Raw genomic sequence first — 20,286 nt, 5'->3', positions numbered from 1 at the left:
AACTCTGGCTTCATTGGCTACAATCCTGAAAGGGCAGGGTTACAGCCAGAGCTTTGAAAAGTTACTTTCTTAAACTACAACTCCCATCAGCCCCAGCCAGCATGGCCACTGGATTGGGCTGATGGGAGTTGTAGCTAGAGCAAGGATCTGTAAAAAAAAAAGTTGTGCGGGGGGGCGGTTGACGTTTTGGTGTATATCTCGGGAACTAGACCACCTAGAAACTTACCTTTTTTTAAAATTGAAGCTGAGAGTCTGAAGATTAAGGGGTGCTAGGGAGAGCCGGAGGGCCCCCCAAAACCTGAGACTCCAGCCAAAAATCGGAGATTACACAACATGGAGGCAATTCTGGCCGGAGGTGAGAAAGGCAAGGGCGGGGCCGGAGATTCCGGCCGTTTGCCAGAGATCTGGCAACCCTAGTTGGAAACCAAGGCAGCTCACAACAGGAAATAAAGCCATTTAAAATCCAATCACCATAAAACAAGTATAAAACAGTTGCAAAACAGCTTAAGATGGCATGATTCTGAATTTTGGAGTGGGTGAGTGAAGTTCCTTATCACTGAATTGCAGTCCTGTGCATGCTTCCCTGTCTGAGTAAGCCCCATTGAATACATTGCGACTTGCTTCCAAGTAAACATGCATAGGATTGCATTACAAATATCTTTACAGGTTGTGTAAATAATAAACATCTTTGACATTCCTGCTTATATAAATATTTCTTCACACTATGTATTGATATGTATTTGATTTCACACTATGATTGTAAATCATTATTTACAAATGATTATTTCCTCTACATTTTAAGCGTGCCCTTCTTCCTTGCGGTGGTCATGGTCCCCCTCTGTTGTTTTTACCCTGAGGGGCAGACTAGGCTGAGTGATGGTGCATAGCTCATGCTCACCCAGTAAACTCTGTAGCTTTTCCATTTAAAAATTTAATTAAAATGATTTATATGCAGGCAAAGTTTATGCAGATCCACATAATACACTTAAAGCACATCCAACTCGCATCTAAAGTGCATGACTTCCCCCAAAGAATCCTGGGAAGTGTAGTTTCCCCCTCACAGTTATAGTTCCCACCACCCTTAACAAACTACAGTTCCCAGGATTCTGTGGTGGGATTCATGTGCTTCAAATGTATGTTGAATGTGCTTTAAATGCATGGTGTGGATCTGCCCTAGTATGCTGTGCATTCATTAATGAACTGAAAAGAACAATTTTAAAAGATACTGTTTTAAACGGGAAAGTCTGTAACTCAGTGGTAGGGCACATGCTTTGCATGTAAAGGTCCAAAATTCAATCTCTGGAAGAGACTATTGCCTGGAATCCTGGAGAGCCAATGCTAGGCCATGTCATCAGTACTGAGCTAAATGGTACCAAATGGCCTGACTCAGTATAAAAGAGGAAAGAGACCCAAGGGCCACAGTGACTCCAAAATTTATTTATGTATTTTATTTACAACATTTATATACTGCTTTATTGTAAAACACCTCAGAGCAGTTTATAGAAGGAATTAAAACAATAACATTACTGGCAAAAACAGTTAAAGACAGGTATATAAAAACATTCAAAATAATAAAACCAACAATGAGTTAAAAACAGATAAAAAACATAATAGCTTCTACATGCCTGGGTAGGCTTACCTAAAGAAGAATGTTTTTAGCAGGTGCCAAAATGAGTACAATGAAGGCATCTGCCTAATATAAATAGGCAGGGAGTTCCAAAGCGTAGGTGCTGCCACACTAACAGATTGATTTCTTACAATAGCAGAACAAGTACTATGGAAAGCACACCTTGAACTTGGCCTAGCAGCAAATTGGCAACCAGTGCAGATTTCAGAGCAGAGATATTATGTGCTGATAGAGTCTCACTGATGTCAGCAATTGTGCCGCAGCATTCTACACTAACTGTAGCCTCCAGGTCAGGTTGTGCTGCATGGGGATTTCCATAACCTTAGCTGATTGGCTGCCAGGATTTTTTTTCATTTTGGTTAGGAACCCTGACTGGTTGTGTTTTCTATCTTACTCACAGAAATCTTGTTGTGGTGGGTATGATATTGCATTTAGGAAATCATCACTGTCTTTTTCTACTTGCATTTCATTTACCTCTGACCTTACTCCCTTACATCCATAGAAGCAACAACAGTGCTTCCATGTGGTCAGCTCAACCCCCTTAAACTTGTAGAGTGCAGCACCTATTAACCAGTATATCCAGTAGAGTCCAGTAGCGTTTTAGCTTGCTTATCAGTGCCAGTCGCCGACCGAAATAATAGACCATCAGCCAAGTCTTTATGAAAATGAAACTTTACTGTTTTCACACCGTGCTCCGTCTCTTTCTCACCAACCAACTCTATAATGCTTTCCTATTACCCCCACACCACTGTGTGCTCTTTGAAGCCTTTTTATTGCTGCTTCACTTATCAGTTACAGCTGCAGCCTGACCTTGGGCGTTTCTGCCAAGTGCTGTCAATTACCGGCTTCACTGTGTCTTTAACTCCTAACAGTCTTGTCTGGAACTGGCTGTGTTGCCCACCTAAGCCTGACAAAACTCACTGTTGATGCACCTTGTTATTTGCATGATGTTTTGTTTCTTGCCCAATAATGGTAAAAGAGAATTCACATACTGGCAAGTGTGGCTTCAAATTGCTGTTGTCCCGAAGCTACTGCCTGTGAAGGTAGACCAAACCATGTGTATTTTCTCTCTGTCAATTATAACTCACTGGAATTGGGTTGGCTGTCAAAGTGAGTTTATAGCAGCCCACAGAGTAGACAGGAAAGAGTACAGAATCTCGTACTCATTTCTCAAACCTCTTTCTGCAGGGAAGGGTCAAGTCTGTAAAGAAGTTTGGAGCAGCCACATTAAAAGGCAGACAGGGCATTCCAGGCAGGAGGTTGCCAACCCTCTTTGATATGGATATCTTTGCAGGGGATCCCTAATCAAGCCTTACCAACAGCACAATCCTAACCAAATCTAGTAAGTCTTTTTGCATTCTATGGGGCTTAGTCCCTTAGTAAGTGTGTTTAGAATTGCAGCCTTCAGAGGCATCCATCTTTAGTCCTGAGTGCTCCCTTCTAACACCTCCACAACACTAGGCTTTCTTCCTACAACGGCCTTCTGGTGATTCCCCTGCCCTGAGGGCACTTAAACCCTTCTTGCCAGAAGGAAGAAGGCTAGATTAAATGTTCCTTACCCAGGCTCTCTAAGCAGGAATGATCCCATCACTTCAGCTGGACCTGGAAACACCCTCATTTGGCTAAGATTTCTATCTTATTTTCCAATTGGAGAAATTTTTTTTGTTTAAGTGGTTGGCTTCAAGCAACTGTGGTAGATGCTTAATGTATCGTGCTTAATGACATCACTAAGGCCCACCCCATGACATCACTAGGGCCCACCCCTATGACATCGCTAGGGTCCACCCCTGAAAGTGTTTGGGATGCTTCTGACCTGGCAACCTAAATGTGATATATTTAACTCTTGAGTAGCTGCATCTTGTATCTTCATTCTGAAATGACGGGCTTCTTCCCTGCTGTCCTACAGACACACATATACACACATCTGTAAACTCAGGTCAATACTCCATGCATCTGATGAATTGGGCTCAAGCCTATGGGAAATTGTGCCATTAACAAATGAGTATCTGTTGTTGTTTTTGCATATTAACATGACTATCCATCTGGATTTTGATAAAATTGTTTTTGCAAAGCAGTTTGTACCTGTGGACTTCATCCTAAACATGAGAGAAACCAATGGGAATTGTTTCCAAGTCAGTAGGTGTCAGGATTCAGAAGGCACAAAGTTATGCATGTCAGATTGAATCAATGGGGCTAAATCTGGGTGTGTCTATACATATCTTTCCATGCTGCTGAAGAAGGGCTCTTTACTGCTGTGGATTACATGGTTGCATTGACAATGTGAATTGAATTGCCCCTGTTCTTTTCTGCTGTGGTGTGCAGAGAAGAAAGATACTCCCTATTTCCTTGCATTAAATTAGGGAGAATGCAGGATGCCCCCTTTGGAAAAGGCACTCTGTCAAGTCAATCAGAACAGAAGTAGCCATACCCTGTCCTAGAACAGTGTACCAGCATTAAAATGTCAGTGCTAATGCATCCCAAGAAGTCCTTTTATGGAAATGCGTTTCCATGAAAACTAGATAACCCCTGTTGTTGTGAAGTTAGACATTTGTTTTGCTTTGTGTGTGTTTATTAACTGAATGTTCTTTCCTTGGCTGTTTTTATTGAGTCTTCCTTCCTTTAGACGCCCACAGTGTTGCTTAACAAAAGGCCCAGGAGCATTTTTGCCACGTCTGCAACACCTGCGGTTCAAAGACGTACCTGCCTGGTGAGAAATGGCTTTTTGGAACAATGGTGCCAGGCCTTCATTAATGCTTTTCACTGAGCTACTCCGTGCTTTCCTAATTTCTCTATATTTTCCATGAATATAAGGTTATACCAGTCATCTCTCCCCTTTGGGTTATAAAACTAATCACAGGACTCTGAAGCGGAAGGAAAAATTGCATATGAGGAAGGAGGGTTTCATAACAGACGGGGAAAGAACCACATCGGTCAGCTGCAGTCCTTGGTCTTACAGACGGCTATTTGCCTACGAGTGCATGACTATTGCATGAACTATTAAACACCTTATATTTTGTAAGATGGGATTTTAAAATGTGATGGCTCTTCAAATAACAGAAGTTCCTTATTTGAAAACATGGTGGGAATGCTGAACCAGCTGTCTTGGTGTGAGCTCCTCCCTGATCTTTCCAGCTTTGCTTTCAATAAGTGCCTTTATGTCATATTTATTTAATTGTGCTTCTCTGTGGTGCTTGTGGTGGTTTCTGTTAAATATAAAATACCAGCAACAACCAGATCGCTATAACATAAATCAGTAAATCCAATAAACACTCCACACATCATCAAAGCAGAACTGAAGAGAGAAACATAGGCACTACAACAACCTAGCCTACCTTTTGCAAATATGTTACCGAACAGAGGTTTTTCATTTCCTTCTTAAAAAGACGAACTGAGCTGCGCACAACACAAACAAACCTCTTCTGATTAGTCATTCTTAGGGCTATAGTTGTAAAAGGCCTGTCCCTTGCTATCAGTAACCCAACTTTTTGTGAAAAGTGGAAAGACAAAGCTGGGTCCTAGACCATATGAACAGGCTGGGGGGTTCAGATGGGGATTCACATTTATCCCACCAGGGAGGAGGCTATTAACCTTGCTACCTTTGAACATAATTGGGCGACTCCATGTTCTATTGTGGAAAAGGGAAGAAAACAAATCTCTCCATTTACTTTCTCCACACCATGTATAAATTTAGAAAACTCCATATGCATAACTATATGCCCTTCCAATAGTCATCTCCCACCACCCTCCACTTTCAGGATATATCCGCTGACCTGTTGGCTCTCCCTATTACTGTCAGTTATGAACTAATCAAAGGTCTGTGGTCAAGTATTGGTCACTTTAGTAAAATTGCCAGCTTTTCATTTACCATTTGTTCTTCACAACCCTTTCCTCTCATTTATTTCAAATGCAATAAATAAATAAATCAATAATTATGTACAGATACATTTAACTGCACTAGAATATAACCACTTCAGTGGATGGTGTGTATCATAGCTCAAGTCTATAGCTCAATGGAACAGTGCTTGGCTTGGCTTGCAAAAGGTCCAGGTTTAATCTGGGCATCTCCACATAGGGCTGGGAATGTCCCCCACCTGAAACCCTGGAGAGTTGCTGTTTGTCAGTGGGGGAAAAAATAAGCCAATTGGACCAAGGACCTGACTCAGTATAAGGCACCTATCTTTGCTTTCTATGTTCACACAACACCCCCATAAAACAAACCACACTCTTCCACAATATGGTGGAAGAGCTTAATTGCAAGAAACATACAACTAATGATGCATCAACCAAAATGGGTGTCATTTTACTTTATTTGTTGTTCAAAGTGGCTTATAAAATTAAATATAATGATTAGTAGTCAACTATGATATACTCAGAGTAGACCCACTGAAATCAAAGAGCTTAAATCAGTCATGGCTAACATAATGAGTGGTAGACAATTAAGACCTGCTCAGAGTAAACCCAATGAAATCTGTGGACCTAAGTTACTAATGACCAACTTCATTGATTTCAGTGGGCCTACTTTGAGTGTGACTTGATGAGATACCATCCAATAAAAAATAAATCACAATCATTTATAAAAGCAAAATTAAGACAGCAGCAATGAAAACCAACCCACTATTCTCTTCCTAAGCTTCATAATATATATTCTCTGCCATCAACCATATACTAGAACATGCACTGGTTGTGGGCGAACTTGCTGTTGTACTAGGTACCACATTCTGTATGGTATTGGAAGGAACAGAATCTCTGGTGGAATTCAGCTAAGATTTTTAGTACTGCTATGAAGGGGCAGGGAGAAAGAGAGAGAAATAATTTATTTGTGTTAAATATTTCTCCATCTCTGTTTTAAGGCTGCAGTCCTGTGTACACTTGCCTGGGAGACATATTGAACACAGTGGAACCGGGCTGCATGGCTGTTTCCAGAATGCTTTTCTCTCTTGTGTTGATTCCCACAAGCCACAAACAAACAGTCACAAGGGTAATCCCTGGTGGTCCGAATGACGGATCAGTGATCATCACAGGTTGCACAGTCCACAAGAATGACTGCCGCATATTCCTGCACTAATTTGTGCCATTTATCTTTTGCTTTCTCCCTCCAATATTAGTTCAACACTACATACAGAAATCAGATTCCTATCTGGCTGAGCCCTGAATTCAGCTATCTTGGTAGTAAGAAAGTGTTGTAATGAGCGGCCATGAACTTTAGTCTGTCACATTCACTGCTGCCTCTTGGGCTGATGATGAAACTATCCTGAATGCACACTTTACACATGTACATACCATATCTTTAAACATGACAAAAGTGCAGCAGTCATTCCTTGAAATCTGAAAGGTTTGCCAGGGGACTCCTGTTTTCATCCATATTGCGCTCCTCCTATTGCTGCATACCAGTCAGTCAGGGTATGCAAAAGATGTGGACAAATCAAAACCAAACATGGGATCTTTCTGAAGTTCTCTGAACTGGAGATGTCAGATGTTAAAACTGCTGCAGGAGGTATGTCTGCAAAAATGGGAACATTTCTCTCTGAACTTGGCATATAAAGAAAACACCAGAGTGGGGAGAGAGGGGGAAGACTAGCTCCTTTGTGATTGACAGGTCTAGCTTCTAATCAGAGGGAATGATTTTACCAGGGCTCTCCAATCACAATGCTTTCAGGAAGGAATGCTGAAGTAATGTATCACCTTGTGCTTGCCTGCTCTGTGCTGTTTGTTCTGCTAGCGGTACTTGCCTTTAAAATGCTGAACATTCATGTCCTGCCTCTGTGCCACATGCCCACTCACTGACTCTTGTCAAATCAGCTTTAGAACATAAGAAAAGCCCTGCTGGATCAAACCAAAGGCCCATCTAGTCCAGCATTCTGTTCTCACCACATTTTAGTTTTAAACTTGGGTACAAGTCGAGAAGTATTAGAGTTGGTAGAATAAACTATACATGCAACAGAACTCAAGTGCATTAAACAATTTTAGTTTGTAAGCTCCACTAGTGTAAGTTCCTTTATTATTATTGTCATCATTATAACAACAACTTGGAAATGGCCATTGAGAAATAATCTGGCCCTTTATGTTTATTAGGGGGAACCTAATTATTTAAATGTTCACTGATGTGCATCATTCACAACTACTGGTGATAAGCCAGTTTTTTATATTATTTAAATCATTTCTATACTGCTTTATAATACAAATGAATATTTTCACTGGCATTTCCACAGCATGCTACTCAAGCCAATGGCAAAGTAGCTACAGATTTAAACGCTTCAGTTTCTTCAGATTCTTAAAGGGAAAAGTCCAACCCCTTTGTGGAATTAATAGGAAAGGTAGCACTGACATCACTTCATGGACCTGAACCATTGCCATATATGAGAAAAGAGGGATTTCTCAGCTTTTTGTTGTTGTTTCTCTAAAACATTTGTAGGTCACCTTATCTCATAAAAAGCTTAAGGCAGCTAACAGCAAATTCAAATCATAAATTAGCAATCTAAAACATCAGTTAACAAAACTGTTGCAATGCTAAGGGCACAATCCTGTGGTCCCTTGGAGGGTGGCCAGAGGGTGGGCCACAGGATGATTCATATCTCCTTTGCAGAGGCTGGAGAAACAAATCTGACCATGGAGGGGAGATCTGCCTTAGTAAGGTTCCTCCCAGCTGCCATGGAAATTTCTGTGGCCCTTGACTTACCGACATGGGTGCTTTGGTGCTAGTACTTACAGGCAAGAAAATACTGGGGACAGATTTGTGGCATGCCGGGGTAGATCAGAGGAAGTCTTAGCTCCAGAGAACCCACGGGAGGGAAATTGTAAAAAAAAATAAAAGTTAAGTGTCTAGGAAGGAAAAGGAAAAAAAACCTAACACTCCTCTCTCTCCCTTCTGCCCTGTCACTATGCACCTAGCAGGACTTCAGATATTTCATCCTCTGCCTTCATTCCCCCCCCCCAATTTACTGGTAGGATTACTTTGGAAAACACTAAAAACGGGAGTAGAAAAACAATGCACCAACAGTTAAAGTTATTCCAAATACTCAGAGACTGTTAGAAGCAATACAATAAAACAAATCTATGTTCCAAAAGCCTTCTGCAAAAAGGGAGGTTCTTTACAAAGTATGTTGCCCATGTCTGCTATGCCCTGCAATAATTTATTTATATTGCTGCCAATTCTGAAGATGTGTTGCTGGAAAGTTTGACCCCAGGAGACAAGGTGTTACAGTCCATGCTTTTTTGGTAAAAAATTAGGTGCCAATATACTCACATCTTGATAAAAGTACAGAGGGTGGAAGCATAAAATGGTTGGCACTGACAGCAAAAAAGAGGTGCCGGTACTCTGTACCAGTGAGTACTGTCACCGAAAAACCCTGGTTACTACATTTAGTGAACAATTGGGAGGATCCTTATTGTGTAATGCTCCAGAGAGAGGAAGTTATCTGGGGAGCTGGGGAGATCGTATTGACAAATGCTTGCGTTGTTGAAAGAATCACCTGGTCAGTGCGAAAACAGGTCAGTGTTGACAGACCAAACAACACAAAAGCTCTAGGTAGCTGGGATATATTGATTCAGAAGGATGTTCAAAGGAGAAACCAATGTATATACAGCTAATTCAAACAGTGTTAAGAAAAGAGCTTATTATATGGGTTATCAGGGAAGTATATGTAACAAGAGCTCTTGTTTCACTAATGTGTGGTTTCAATGGCCCCTTATACTGTACTGTACTGTATGTTCAGGGGCAATGATAATAGCCTGAGCAGAGGGTTGCTTTTGGAGAGTGCTCTCTTGCCTTTTTATAATTTTTCTGTAACAATGTTTTAATATGCACAATCAGCAGTATAGTGCCAAATTCAGAAGTGCAGGGTCCCTTCATGATAGTCACAGGCATCCCCCCCTTTTTTTTTGCTGCTGGGTAGAGAATGAGACCATTGTTAGTGCCTTCTCCCATAACAACATACGTCCTTAGGAGCCAAGAAACATGAAAGGGGAGAGTGTTAGCTACTGAAAAGAGTCTTCTCAGTGACTGACTCACATCCTTTCCCTCTGATTGGTTCCAATCAGCCAGAAAGGACAAGGAAGCATGTTAGAAGATTCTTCCCAGTGGCTAACACTCCCCTTTTATGCTGAATGGCTCATCAGAAGTTGGAGACATAGGGACCCTGCTGGGACCCTGATCCCAAAAACGTAAGGGGTCTAAGACCCCCCTGAGACCCCAGATGACTACACCCCTGTGCACAATGCCTTACAATCATAACCTGTTTGCCCTTACCTCTGTGGGGAAGGTTACTATTGTTCTCATTATACAGATAGGAAACAAAGGCTTGGAAATGAGCAAGTATTTTAATGCAGGTCCAACACCAAGTCACTATGATTAATTAGGACGAATGTGCTTGTAGCCAGGTCTGCCATCAGCACATGACTGGGCCCTTGGGCACCAGCCTGCCCCAGGGCCCGGAGTGCCATATGCCCCCAACCCCCGATACAGGCAGCATGGGACTTAAGTAAACCTGTCTGTGCCACCTACTTGTTGCATCAGAACACACACACCATGTGCTCTGCGCACATGCCTACCATTGCCGAAGGTGGCTGTGGAGGTATCAATCCTTTAGGGCAATCTGCGGAAGCGTTGGGTCACTGGGTCCTGCAGCCTGATGCTGCCGCGGATTGCGGAGCAGGAGCTTCACCCTCCCACTCTAAGGAGGGCCCCCTCTGGGCCTCAGGGCAGGGCCCAACCTGGCAGCCTACCGGTGCCGGGCCTGCATCCTTGGCATCTACTAAAGTCCCAGCTGCTGGCAGGCCAGAGAAAGGCCATACAAGGTTGCGGATCATCTGTTTTTCATTCAGAAGGTCTCAGGTTCAATCCCTGGCATCTGCAGGTAGAGCTGGGAGAAAACCATGCCTAAAGTCCATGTTGCCAGTCAGTGTAGACAGTACGGAGCTAGATGGACCAATGGTCTAACTCAGTAGAAGGCAGCTTCTCGTGTTCCTAGGGTTAGGGAACCTTTTTCAGCCTGAGGGCCACATTCTCTTGTGGCTAATCTTCTGAGGGCCAACGGGCAGGGCCAATGCAAAAAGTGCACACACTTTCTCATACATAACTACAGCTCAGTGAGTGGAGCATCCTTTTGGCATGCAGAAGGTCCCAGGTTCAATCCTTGGCATCTCCAGGTAGGGCCAGGAGAGGGAGCCTTGTTTGAAACCCTGGAGAGCAGGTGGCAGACAGTGTAGTGAGCGAGATGGACCAACAGCCCAACTAGGCAGCTTCCTATCTTCCTACGTTCACACACACACACACACCCCACACACACAGACATTCAAAATACTTATGCACATCCACACATGCAAATATAGATACACATCCACAAATAATATCCCCTCACATATCCATTCTTGCAGCTAACTCACCAGATGACCTGGAGCCAGTCAGTGTCTCTCAGCCTACCCTACTTCACAGGGTTGTTAAGAGGGTAAAATTGGGAGGGGGAGAACTATGTTTGTATGCCACCTTGAGCTCCTTGGAGGAAAGATGGGATATAAATGTAGTAAAGAAATAAATAAAATACATTCATGCATGCATGCATCAGACACATACACATATGCAGATACGTATCCCCATAACCATCCCCATAACCTCCTGGAAGGAGGTTTCGAGTGGAGTGCCACAGGGTTCTGTCCTGGGGCCGATACTCTTCAATATTTTTATCAATGACTTAGATGATGGGGTGGAGGGAAGCCTTATGAAGTTTGCAGATGATACGAAACTGGGAGGGATAGCTAACACAATGGAAGACAGGAATAAAATCCAAAGGGACCTGGATAGACTAGGAAATTGGGCTGAAATTAATAAAATGAAATTCAATAAAGACAAATGCAAGATTCTGCATTTAGGCCACAAAAACAAAATGCACGGGTACAGGATGGTAGTGCGTGTGAGAAGGACCTTGGAATTGTAGTGTATCGCAAGTTGAACATGACCCAGCAGTGTGATGCTGCGGCAAAAAAGGCAAACGCGGTTTTGGGCTGCATAAACAGAGCTATAGTTTCCAGGTCGAGGGAAGTAATAGTCCCACTATATTCTGCATTAGTCAGGCCTCATCTGGAATACTGCATTCAGTTCTGGGCACCTCATTTTAAGAAAGATATAGACAAGTTAGAGCGGGTTCAGAAGAGGGCGACGAGGATGATAGCCGGTATGGAGAACAAGTCTTATGAGGAAAGGTTGAAGGAACTTGGCATGTTCAGTCTGGTGAAGAGAAGGCTGAGGGGTGACATGATTGCACTCTTTAAGTACCTGAAAGGCTGTCACATAGAGGAGGGTACAGATTTGTTCTCTGCTGCCCCAGAGGGTAGGACTAGGTCTAATGGTTTTAAGTTGCAGGAGCGTAGATTCAGATTGGACATTAGAAGGAACTTCTTGACAGTAAGGGCAATTCGGCAATGGAACCGACTGCCTAGGGAGGTGGTGGGATCCCCTTCGCTGGATGTCTTCAAGCAGAGGCTGGACAGCTATCTATGGGAGATGCTCTAGCTGTGGATTTCCTGCTGTGAGCAGGGGGTTGGACTCGATGGCCTACAAGGCCCCTTCCAACTCTGTGATTCTATGATTCTCTCACATTCTCACACACATTCTCTCCCTCTCCCTCCTCCACCTCAGGAATTATATTTTTTTTCCTGGGAACTATAGTTTGTTAAGAGTGCGGAGACAAGTTAGGAACCCCCTGGGAATTGTGGCTCTGTGTGGGGAATGGGTTCTCCTAAGAACTCTCAGTACCCTTAACAAACTGCAATTCGCAGGATTCTTTGGGGGAAGCTGTGATGTTCCTATATTAATGTATATATGGTAAGTGTTGGTTGTTTAGAAGATATATGGTAAGTAGTGAAAGAGGAGGGGGAGTGAATGGGCAGTAGAATGCTAGATGATTGGATGAGTGTTTAAAATGGCTGAACGTATAAAAGGAAGAGTGAGAGTGGAATCTGGGGGGAAAAGAGAACTGAGTGGGTTGCTTGGTGGGGTTTAGAGAGTTGTTTGCCAGGAGGGAGGTGGAGTTCGGATTAGTATTGAGTAAAACCATATGCTTATGTGCCTTAAAAAGAAATCTTGTTAATCTTGTTAGCTTTGTTATCTGTAATAAATACTTAATTTGGTTTACCAAAGGCCTGATCCTTGGCTGGGGTTTCACAGACCAGAAGGGAGGGTAAGGTAATGACCAAGGCTGAAGGGGAACTGTAACAAATGGTGGCAGCGGTAAAGAGAATAACAATACCAGTATTCAGAGTCTCTGGGAATACTAGTATTGGGACGTGACTGGTGGTTGCCTAGCAGGGGGATCTGTTGGGATCTGTGCTAGAGCGGGGAGAGAAACAATAAAAAAGGACAGTCCGGACTGGTGGAGTCCCTGGTGGTGCCTAGTGACAGGCAGTAACCACGAGCAGGTAGGAACCTGACAGGGAGAGCCAGGGAAGGACGCCTCACATGTGGTGGCAGTAGCGGTGGGATACGAACAACAGAGAATCCAGATACGAACCAAAGAGAGTCCCAAAGACACGTGGTGACAAAGGAGACTACGTCACAGGTGTTGGCTGTAGCAGTGAGATACGAATACTAGACAATCCCTAATAGTTGTGTGGCAAACAGAAATAACAAAACAAGATTACTTGTGAGAGTGACTGGCAAAGAGTGTGTGGCAAAGAGTGAGTGAACTCAAACACCATGGCTGAATACATAAAAATGAAAAGAGAGGAGCTGGTGGAGAAGTGCATAACATTCAATTTACCTCACGAGGGTAAAGGGGTAGATGAATTGAGGGTAGCACTTATAGGATTTGCTACTGCCCAGCAAAAACAACCGGTCAGGGAAGAGACCCCAGAAGGATATTTAAGCAATCCCGCTTATATAGAGTACTTGAGAGAGAAGTTGAAGATGGAAACTGAGAGATTGAGGATGGAAGGTGCAGAGAAGGAAAAACAGAGAGAGTTGGAAGCTGAGAGATTGAGGATGGAGGGTGAGGAAAAAGACAAACAGAGAGAGTTGGAAGCTGAGAGATTGAGGATGGAGGCTGAGGAAAAAGACAAGCAGAGGGAGTTGGAAACTGAGAGATTGAGGATGGAAACTGAGAGAATGAGAGTGGATGCGGAGATACAAGGGGAAAGATTAAAATTGGAAAGAGAGAAGTTTCATTCTGATGAAACAAGAAAGGACAGAGATGGAGCAAAAATAAAAATTACTCCAAAGGACTTTGCTGTCTATGAGCCTGGTCAAGATCCTCAAATTTACCTCAGCACCTTTGAAAAAGCAGCTCAGTTGTGGGGGCTACCTGAAGATAAATACATGCAATATTTATCAAACCTGATTAAAGGGGAATTGGCTAAGGTATACCAATATTTCCCCTCAGACAGGCCCGTCACCTATGCTGAATTCAAAGAAGCAGTGTTTAAAAGATTCAGACTGGGGCCTGATTATTTTAGAAAGCTTTTCAGAAATTGCCAGATACAGACAGGGAGGTCTTTCGTGGAGCTGGGGGCAAAACTGATGGACATATTTGGGAAATGGCTGACAAGTGCAAAAGCTCAGTCTGTGGAGGTGAAAAACCTCATGATATTGGATCAATTATACCATCAGTTACCACCAGAAATAAGGCTCCTGGTCAAAGACCGTTCCCCTACATCTGTGCAGGAGGCCGCAGAGATGGCGGATCACTTCGCCTCCAACAGAACTGGCTGGGTGGGGAAAACATCAAGAGATTTTAAACCCAGACCATATAACACTGGCAGAAAGGATGTGGTACCACAGAGAGTGAGTCCTCCAGTAAAATCTGAAGGGCACAGGACACCCCAGAGTGGATCTGTGTACCCTAAAAGTGAGGAGAAATTATGCTACAAATGTGGTAGGCCGGGGCACCTATGTTTTCAATGTGAGGTTGCCAACCCCATTAGTAATCCTGCTCAGACAAGGGCAGTGAAAACAGAGCCCAAGGCTTTAGAAACAGCGAAAAAGGTTCAGTTCTGCCAGATAAACTGGACAGAAGTAACAGACCTTGATTCAAGTCTGAGAGAGGAAGTGAGTGTACAAGGGGCAAATTACTGGGCATTGCTTGATACTGGTGCCGCTCAGACATTACTGAGGCCAGATTTAATAAAATCTGAGGTAATATTACCTCAGGAAACTGTGACTATCCAAGGAGTGAGGGGTCAACCAGAAAGTTTGCCTGTGGCCCTGGTGGATATGACTTGGAGAGGCCGAGAGGGCCGATATAAAGTAGGCATTAATGCCCAGCAACAAGAACCAGTAATACCGGGAAGGGATGTAATGGGTGCCAAAGGAAAGATCTATGTAGTGACCAGACAGCCAATTGGCAGAGAAAAAGAAGCCATATTAAGGGGGGCTGAAACAAACAGGGTGGAATCTGTTAACCAGCCTCAGGTCACCATAGCAACCACTAGCAGGCCTGCTGAAGGAGACAAACTGTATCAAGTGGTCTCTGATAATGATGAGGCAGATCAATTCAGGGAAGAGCTGCAAAAAGATATAAGTTTGAAGCAGATAAAGGAACAAGCTCTGACCCAACAGATTCCTTTCACTGACAAACTGAGGAATCAAGTTGTGTGTGAGAATGGGATTTTATATAGACTGTGGATGCCTGCTGAGAGAAAGGATGAATGTGAACCAGTGAAGCAATTAATAGTACCTAGCAAATACAGAACCAGATTGCTAGAGGTAGCCCACGATGTCCCATGTGCAGGACATCTGGGAATAAAAAAGACCAAGAGGAGATTGGCTGCACACTATTATTGGCCAAACATCTCCAAAGATGTAAAACAACATTGTCTATCTTGTGGAATATGCCAAAAGGTGGGAAAAAGTGGAGTAAAGACTAAGGCACCCTTAAAGCCCCTTCCTATAATTGGACAACCCTTTTATAGAGTGGGAATAGATTTGGTGGGCCCTTTTTCCAAACCCACAAGGCATGGCAAGGCATGGTGGTGGTGGATTTTGCCACCAGGTACCCAGACGCAGAAGCACTAAGATCCGTGGAAGCCCCTGTAGTGGCAGAGGCTTTATTAAAAATCTTTATGAGGCTGGGTTTCCCTCATGAAGTGCTGACAGATCAAGGCAGTGTATTCATGGGAGAAGTGATGCAATGTATGTGGAAATGTTGTGGTCTAAAACATCTAAAGACCACTACTTACCATCCCGCCACTAATGGGTTAACAGAGAGATTCAATGGCGTTTTGAAGGGCATGATCAGAAGCTATGTTCAAGATCACCCACAAGACTGGGATGAACGGTTGGGATGCTTCTTGTTTGCATACAGAGAAGTCCCTCAGGAGTCAACAGGCTTCTCACCCTTTGAACTCATGTTCACTAGAAAAGTGAGGGGACCTTTGGAACTATTAAAAAATTCATGGGAAGGAACCCTGGGAGAGTACAAAACATCTGTAGTAGATTTTGTATGGGAATTCCGCAATAAATTAACATCAATGATGGAGGTGGTGGAAAAGAATTTGAGTCAAGCACAGGAGAAGCAACGTTACTGGTATGACAGAACAGCCAGGGAACGTGTGTATGATGTGGGAGATATGGTTATGGCGTTCATACCCAGGAAACATGACAAATTACAGGCTAACTGGGAAGGACCATATACCATCAGAGAAAGGCTTGACACAGTGACGTATGTAATTACCACAGACCAATTAAACAAAAGCAAAGTGGTTCATGTAAATATGTTGAAGCCTTACCATACCAGGGATGCACAGGTGTTGCAAGTTACCTTATTCCCTGAGGGAAGTGGGCCTGAACTTCCAGATTTGGTACAGGAAAGCAAAGACAAAGGAGGGGTAGATCAAGTGGAATGGTCAGAGGAGGTGAAGGAGGAAGTAAAAGAGGAGATTCTGAGAGTTTTGAAAACCTATAGGAATCTCTTTAGCAGCAAACCTGGCTGAACCAGTATAGTTATACATTCCATTGATACTGGAGATCATGCCCCAATCAGATCTGTTCCGTACCGTGTGAATGGGAAAGTTTTGAATGAGATCAAAAAGGAGGTGGAAGATATGCTGGAATTAGGAGTGATCAGGGAATTCATCAGTCCCTGGGCCTCAAGTATTGTCCTGGTTCCGAAAAAAGATGGAACGACCAGGTTTTGCATTGATTATCGGCTAATCAATAAAATTACTGTCCCAGATGCGTATCCTATGCCTAGGGTAGACGCAATGTTAGAGTTATTGGGGGCAGCAACCATTATCTCTACACTAGATCTCTGTAAAGGATTTTGGCAAATGGAACTAGACGAGCAATCCAGAGCCAAAACTGCCTTCAGTACACCAGATAGGTTATATGAGTTTGTGACCTTACCCATGGGACTAAGGAACTCACCAAGTTCATTTCAGAGGCTAATCAATACTGTGTTACGAGGCATGTCAGATTTTGCAGTGGCCTATATCGATGACGTGGCCATTTTTAGCAAGTCGGTGCCTGAGCATGTCCAACACCTGACAACAGTATTGGAGGCCTTAAGAAAAGCAGACCTCACAATAAAAGCTAAGAAATGCCAGTTTGGACTAAAGGAAGTAATCTATTTAGGACATAAGGTGGGGAGTGGGAAAATCACCCCCTTATGGAGCAAGGTGGAGGTAATACAAGCGTGGCCGATCCCCTTAACCAAAAAACAAGTAAGGACATTTCTGGGTGTGGCTGGATTTTATAGGAAGTTTGTGAGAAATTTTGGGGAAATAGCAACCCCCTTGCATGAATTAACAAAGAAGAAGTGTTCTGAGCGTGTGGTATGGAAGGATGAATGTCAGAAGGCTTTTGATCTACTGAAGCAAGCCTTGTGCCAAGGACCCATATTAATAGCACCAGACTATGAGAAACCATTCATCGTGGCTACAGATGCGTCGGACCTGGCGCTGGGAGTCGTCTTGCTACAGGAGAGAGAAGGCACCAGACATCCAGTGGCGTACCTGAGTCGCAAGCTGACGCCAAGGGAGAAAAACTATTCGTCGGTCCAGAAGGAGTGCCTAGCGGTCGTGTGGGGACTGAACAAGTTGCGCCCATACGTGTGGGGACGAAGATTCACAGTGACTACGGATCATTGGGCCTTGTTATGGTTGCAGACTATGAAAAACCATAACACTATGCTGCAGAGGTGGTCCTGGGCCCTACAGGACTATCAAGTGGACTTCCAGTTCATAAAAGGCAAGGACAATGTACTGGCCGATGGACTTTCCAGGCAAGTGGCTGGGACTGCAGTGACGTGACCAGACGGAGGAACACAGAAAGACATTTTCCCCATAGAGACTTTTATTTGTTAACGTGACGTATAAATCCTGGAACAGGAATAATACTCTGCCGTTGTTTTAAGGAGGGGGGGAAATGTGATGTTCCTATATTAATGTATATATGGTAAGTGTTGGTTGTTTAGAAGATATATGGTAAGTAGTGAAAGAGGAGGGGGAGTGAATGGGCAGTAGAATGCTAGATGATTGGCTGAATGTTTAAAATGGCTGAACGTATAAAAGGAAGAGTGAGAGTGGAATCTGGGGGGAGAAGAGAAAGAGTGGGTTGTTTGGTGGGTTTGAGAGAGTGGTTTGCCAGGAGAGAGTGGAGAAGGAGGGGGGTGGAGTTCAGATTAGTATTGAGTAAAACCATATGCTTATGTGCCTTAAGAAGAAATCTTGTTAATCTTGTTAGCTTTGTTATCTGTAATAAATACTTAATTTGGTTTACCAAAGGCCTGATCCTTGGCTGGGGTTTCACAGACCAGAAGGGAGGGTAAGGTAATGACCAAGGCTGAAGGGGAACTGTAACAAATGGTGGCAGCGGTAAAGAGAATAACAATACCAGTATTCAGAGTCTCTGGGAATACTAGTATTAGGATGTGACTGGTGGTTGCCTAGCAGGGGGATCTGTTGAGATCTGTGCTAGAGCGGGGAGAGAAACAATAAAAAAGGACAGTCCGGACTGGTGGAGTCCCTGGTGGTGCCTAGTGACAGGCAGTAGCCACGTGCAGGTAGGAACCTGACAGGGAGAGCCAGGGAAGGGCATCACAGAAGCCATGACCGTTAAAGTGGTATTGTAATATTTTAAATGTATGGTGTGGATGTGGCCTAGATTGACCAAGGGTTGCCAGGCTCAGGGCCTGAGACTGATCCTGTAGCTTTAGGAGAAGAGAAAGTCAGCCAAGTGCAGGTGTTCTTGCAACAGTGTAATGGGAAAAACCACAAGGGGGAATTTTCCTTTCCCCCTGCACAACTTTTAAAGATACAGAAGACCTCTTGGTTGCCAGGCCGGGCAACCAGCGCCTGCCACACAGAATGCCAGACTTCAATGCACTCTTGGAGTTGGCTAACTTACATCCTATGGATTTCAGTGGCTCTACCCTTGAACATGACTAAGTCTCTGGATCCAACCTTGGTCCGATGTACTTATTCTCACAAGACAAACATGAAATGTATGTAGGTGGGGGTGTTGAAGCTCATGCCTCCCTTGGCAACGGCCAAGGTCAGCCTTTCACTGATTAGATAGAGCTGACCTTTTGGAGTGCTGCAGCAAAGAGGAAGTGGAGCATCTGCTCCTTCCTTTAGCCCTCTGCATCCCCACAGACAGGGAAGCTCCTGCTTGGACCATCTGCAGCACCCTCCATTTCTCCTCTGTGCAACATCCTGGACTATTCAACCAGGCTTTACAATTCACAGTCACAGGGCTTCTCTTTTCAGCGCTTAGCAGGTGCCAACATATTTATCCACTTATCACAACCTTGCACTCTATTGGCTTCTGTAAACTATGCTCTGTATGCTTGTTTCTGTGGCAGATTATGGTGTTTTTGTTCTCGATAGTTAATTGCTCAAGAAGGCAAGTATGTGCCTGTTTCTTTCTTTGTGCTTGGAAACCAACTTGGTTATTCATGCAGGTTTACTGGAACGTGTAATGCGAGGGCATAAACTGATTGCATGTCAACACAAGAAACTGACACATTGTTTATTATTTATTATCAAAAGTGCAGCTTATTTCCTTTTATGGGCATCATCATCTGATTTCAGTATATCTATTACTTCTGCAGGGTGCAGTTTCATACTGAAAACTTCTTCCACACAGGATGCCACAGTTGGGTGGATGAGCTGCTTTCAATAATGAATATGTAGTTTAAGACTGCAATGCTATTCACAGTGACATGGGAGTAAGTCCCATTGAACTCAGTGGGGCTTACGTCTGAGTAGGCATCCATAGGATTGCAGTGTAAGGCACTCTTGATGAATATGCCTCATACAGGTCTGTCTGCCACCCTCTGAATTCTCAGGTCCCAACCACACTTTTCTTCTCCACTGGGAAGGGGTGTTCAAGGAAAAAGCCATTGACTTCTATGGGAGAAGCTGACTTCTATGAGATGTGAATATATATATCTATATAATTTATTTTACAAATGTATAAACTCCACAGTCTGAAGCCATTAAAGCAGCACACAAGGTATTAAATAAATAATTGTCAATTCTAAAAACAATTGAAGCAAGTTCTGCAAGCTTAAAACCATTCCTAGAGATGTACAATTAATATTTCATAGATGACAGGGTCACATCTCAGAGAAAGCCTTTTTCAGTTGAAGAAAGCACCTTCAGTTGGCGCCTAAACATCATGAACACTGGGCACCTGTCTAATTTGGTCCAGTAATTGATTCCAGAGGGCTGCA

General features: G+C 43.5%; 1 protein-coding gene across 2 annotated transcripts in view; it reads right to left on the bottom strand.

Moving 5' to 3' along the window:
- The window catches only part of SLC6A6 (solute carrier family 6 member 6), a 108,600-nt gene extending 101,509 nt beyond the window's left edge, over positions 1 to 7,091 (bottom strand). Inside the window, exon 1 of one of the 2 annotated variants that reach the window (XM_061618432.1) lies at positions 6,908 to 7,091. In XM_061618432.1, coding sequence (XP_061474416.1) covers positions 6,908 to 6,985 — 78 coding nt within the window. In that variant the 5' untranslated portion in view covers positions 6,986 to 7,091. The remainder of the gene's footprint in view (positions 1 to 6,907) is intronic. The other variant, XM_061618428.1, reaches the window with a different exon arrangement.
- Positions 7,092 to 20,286: the final 13,195 nt, after the last annotated feature.

The sequence above is a fragment of the Rhineura floridana genome, chromosome 3 (genome assembly GCF_030035675.1).
Source record: "Rhineura floridana isolate rRhiFlo1 chromosome 3, rRhiFlo1.hap2, whole genome shotgun sequence".
In the NCBI taxonomy this organism is placed as follows: domain Eukaryota; kingdom Metazoa; phylum Chordata; class Lepidosauria; order Squamata; family Rhineuridae; genus Rhineura; species Rhineura floridana.
The sequence above is the reverse complement of the archived record's forward strand: the minus strand, read 5'-3'. Positions and strand labels throughout refer to the sequence as shown.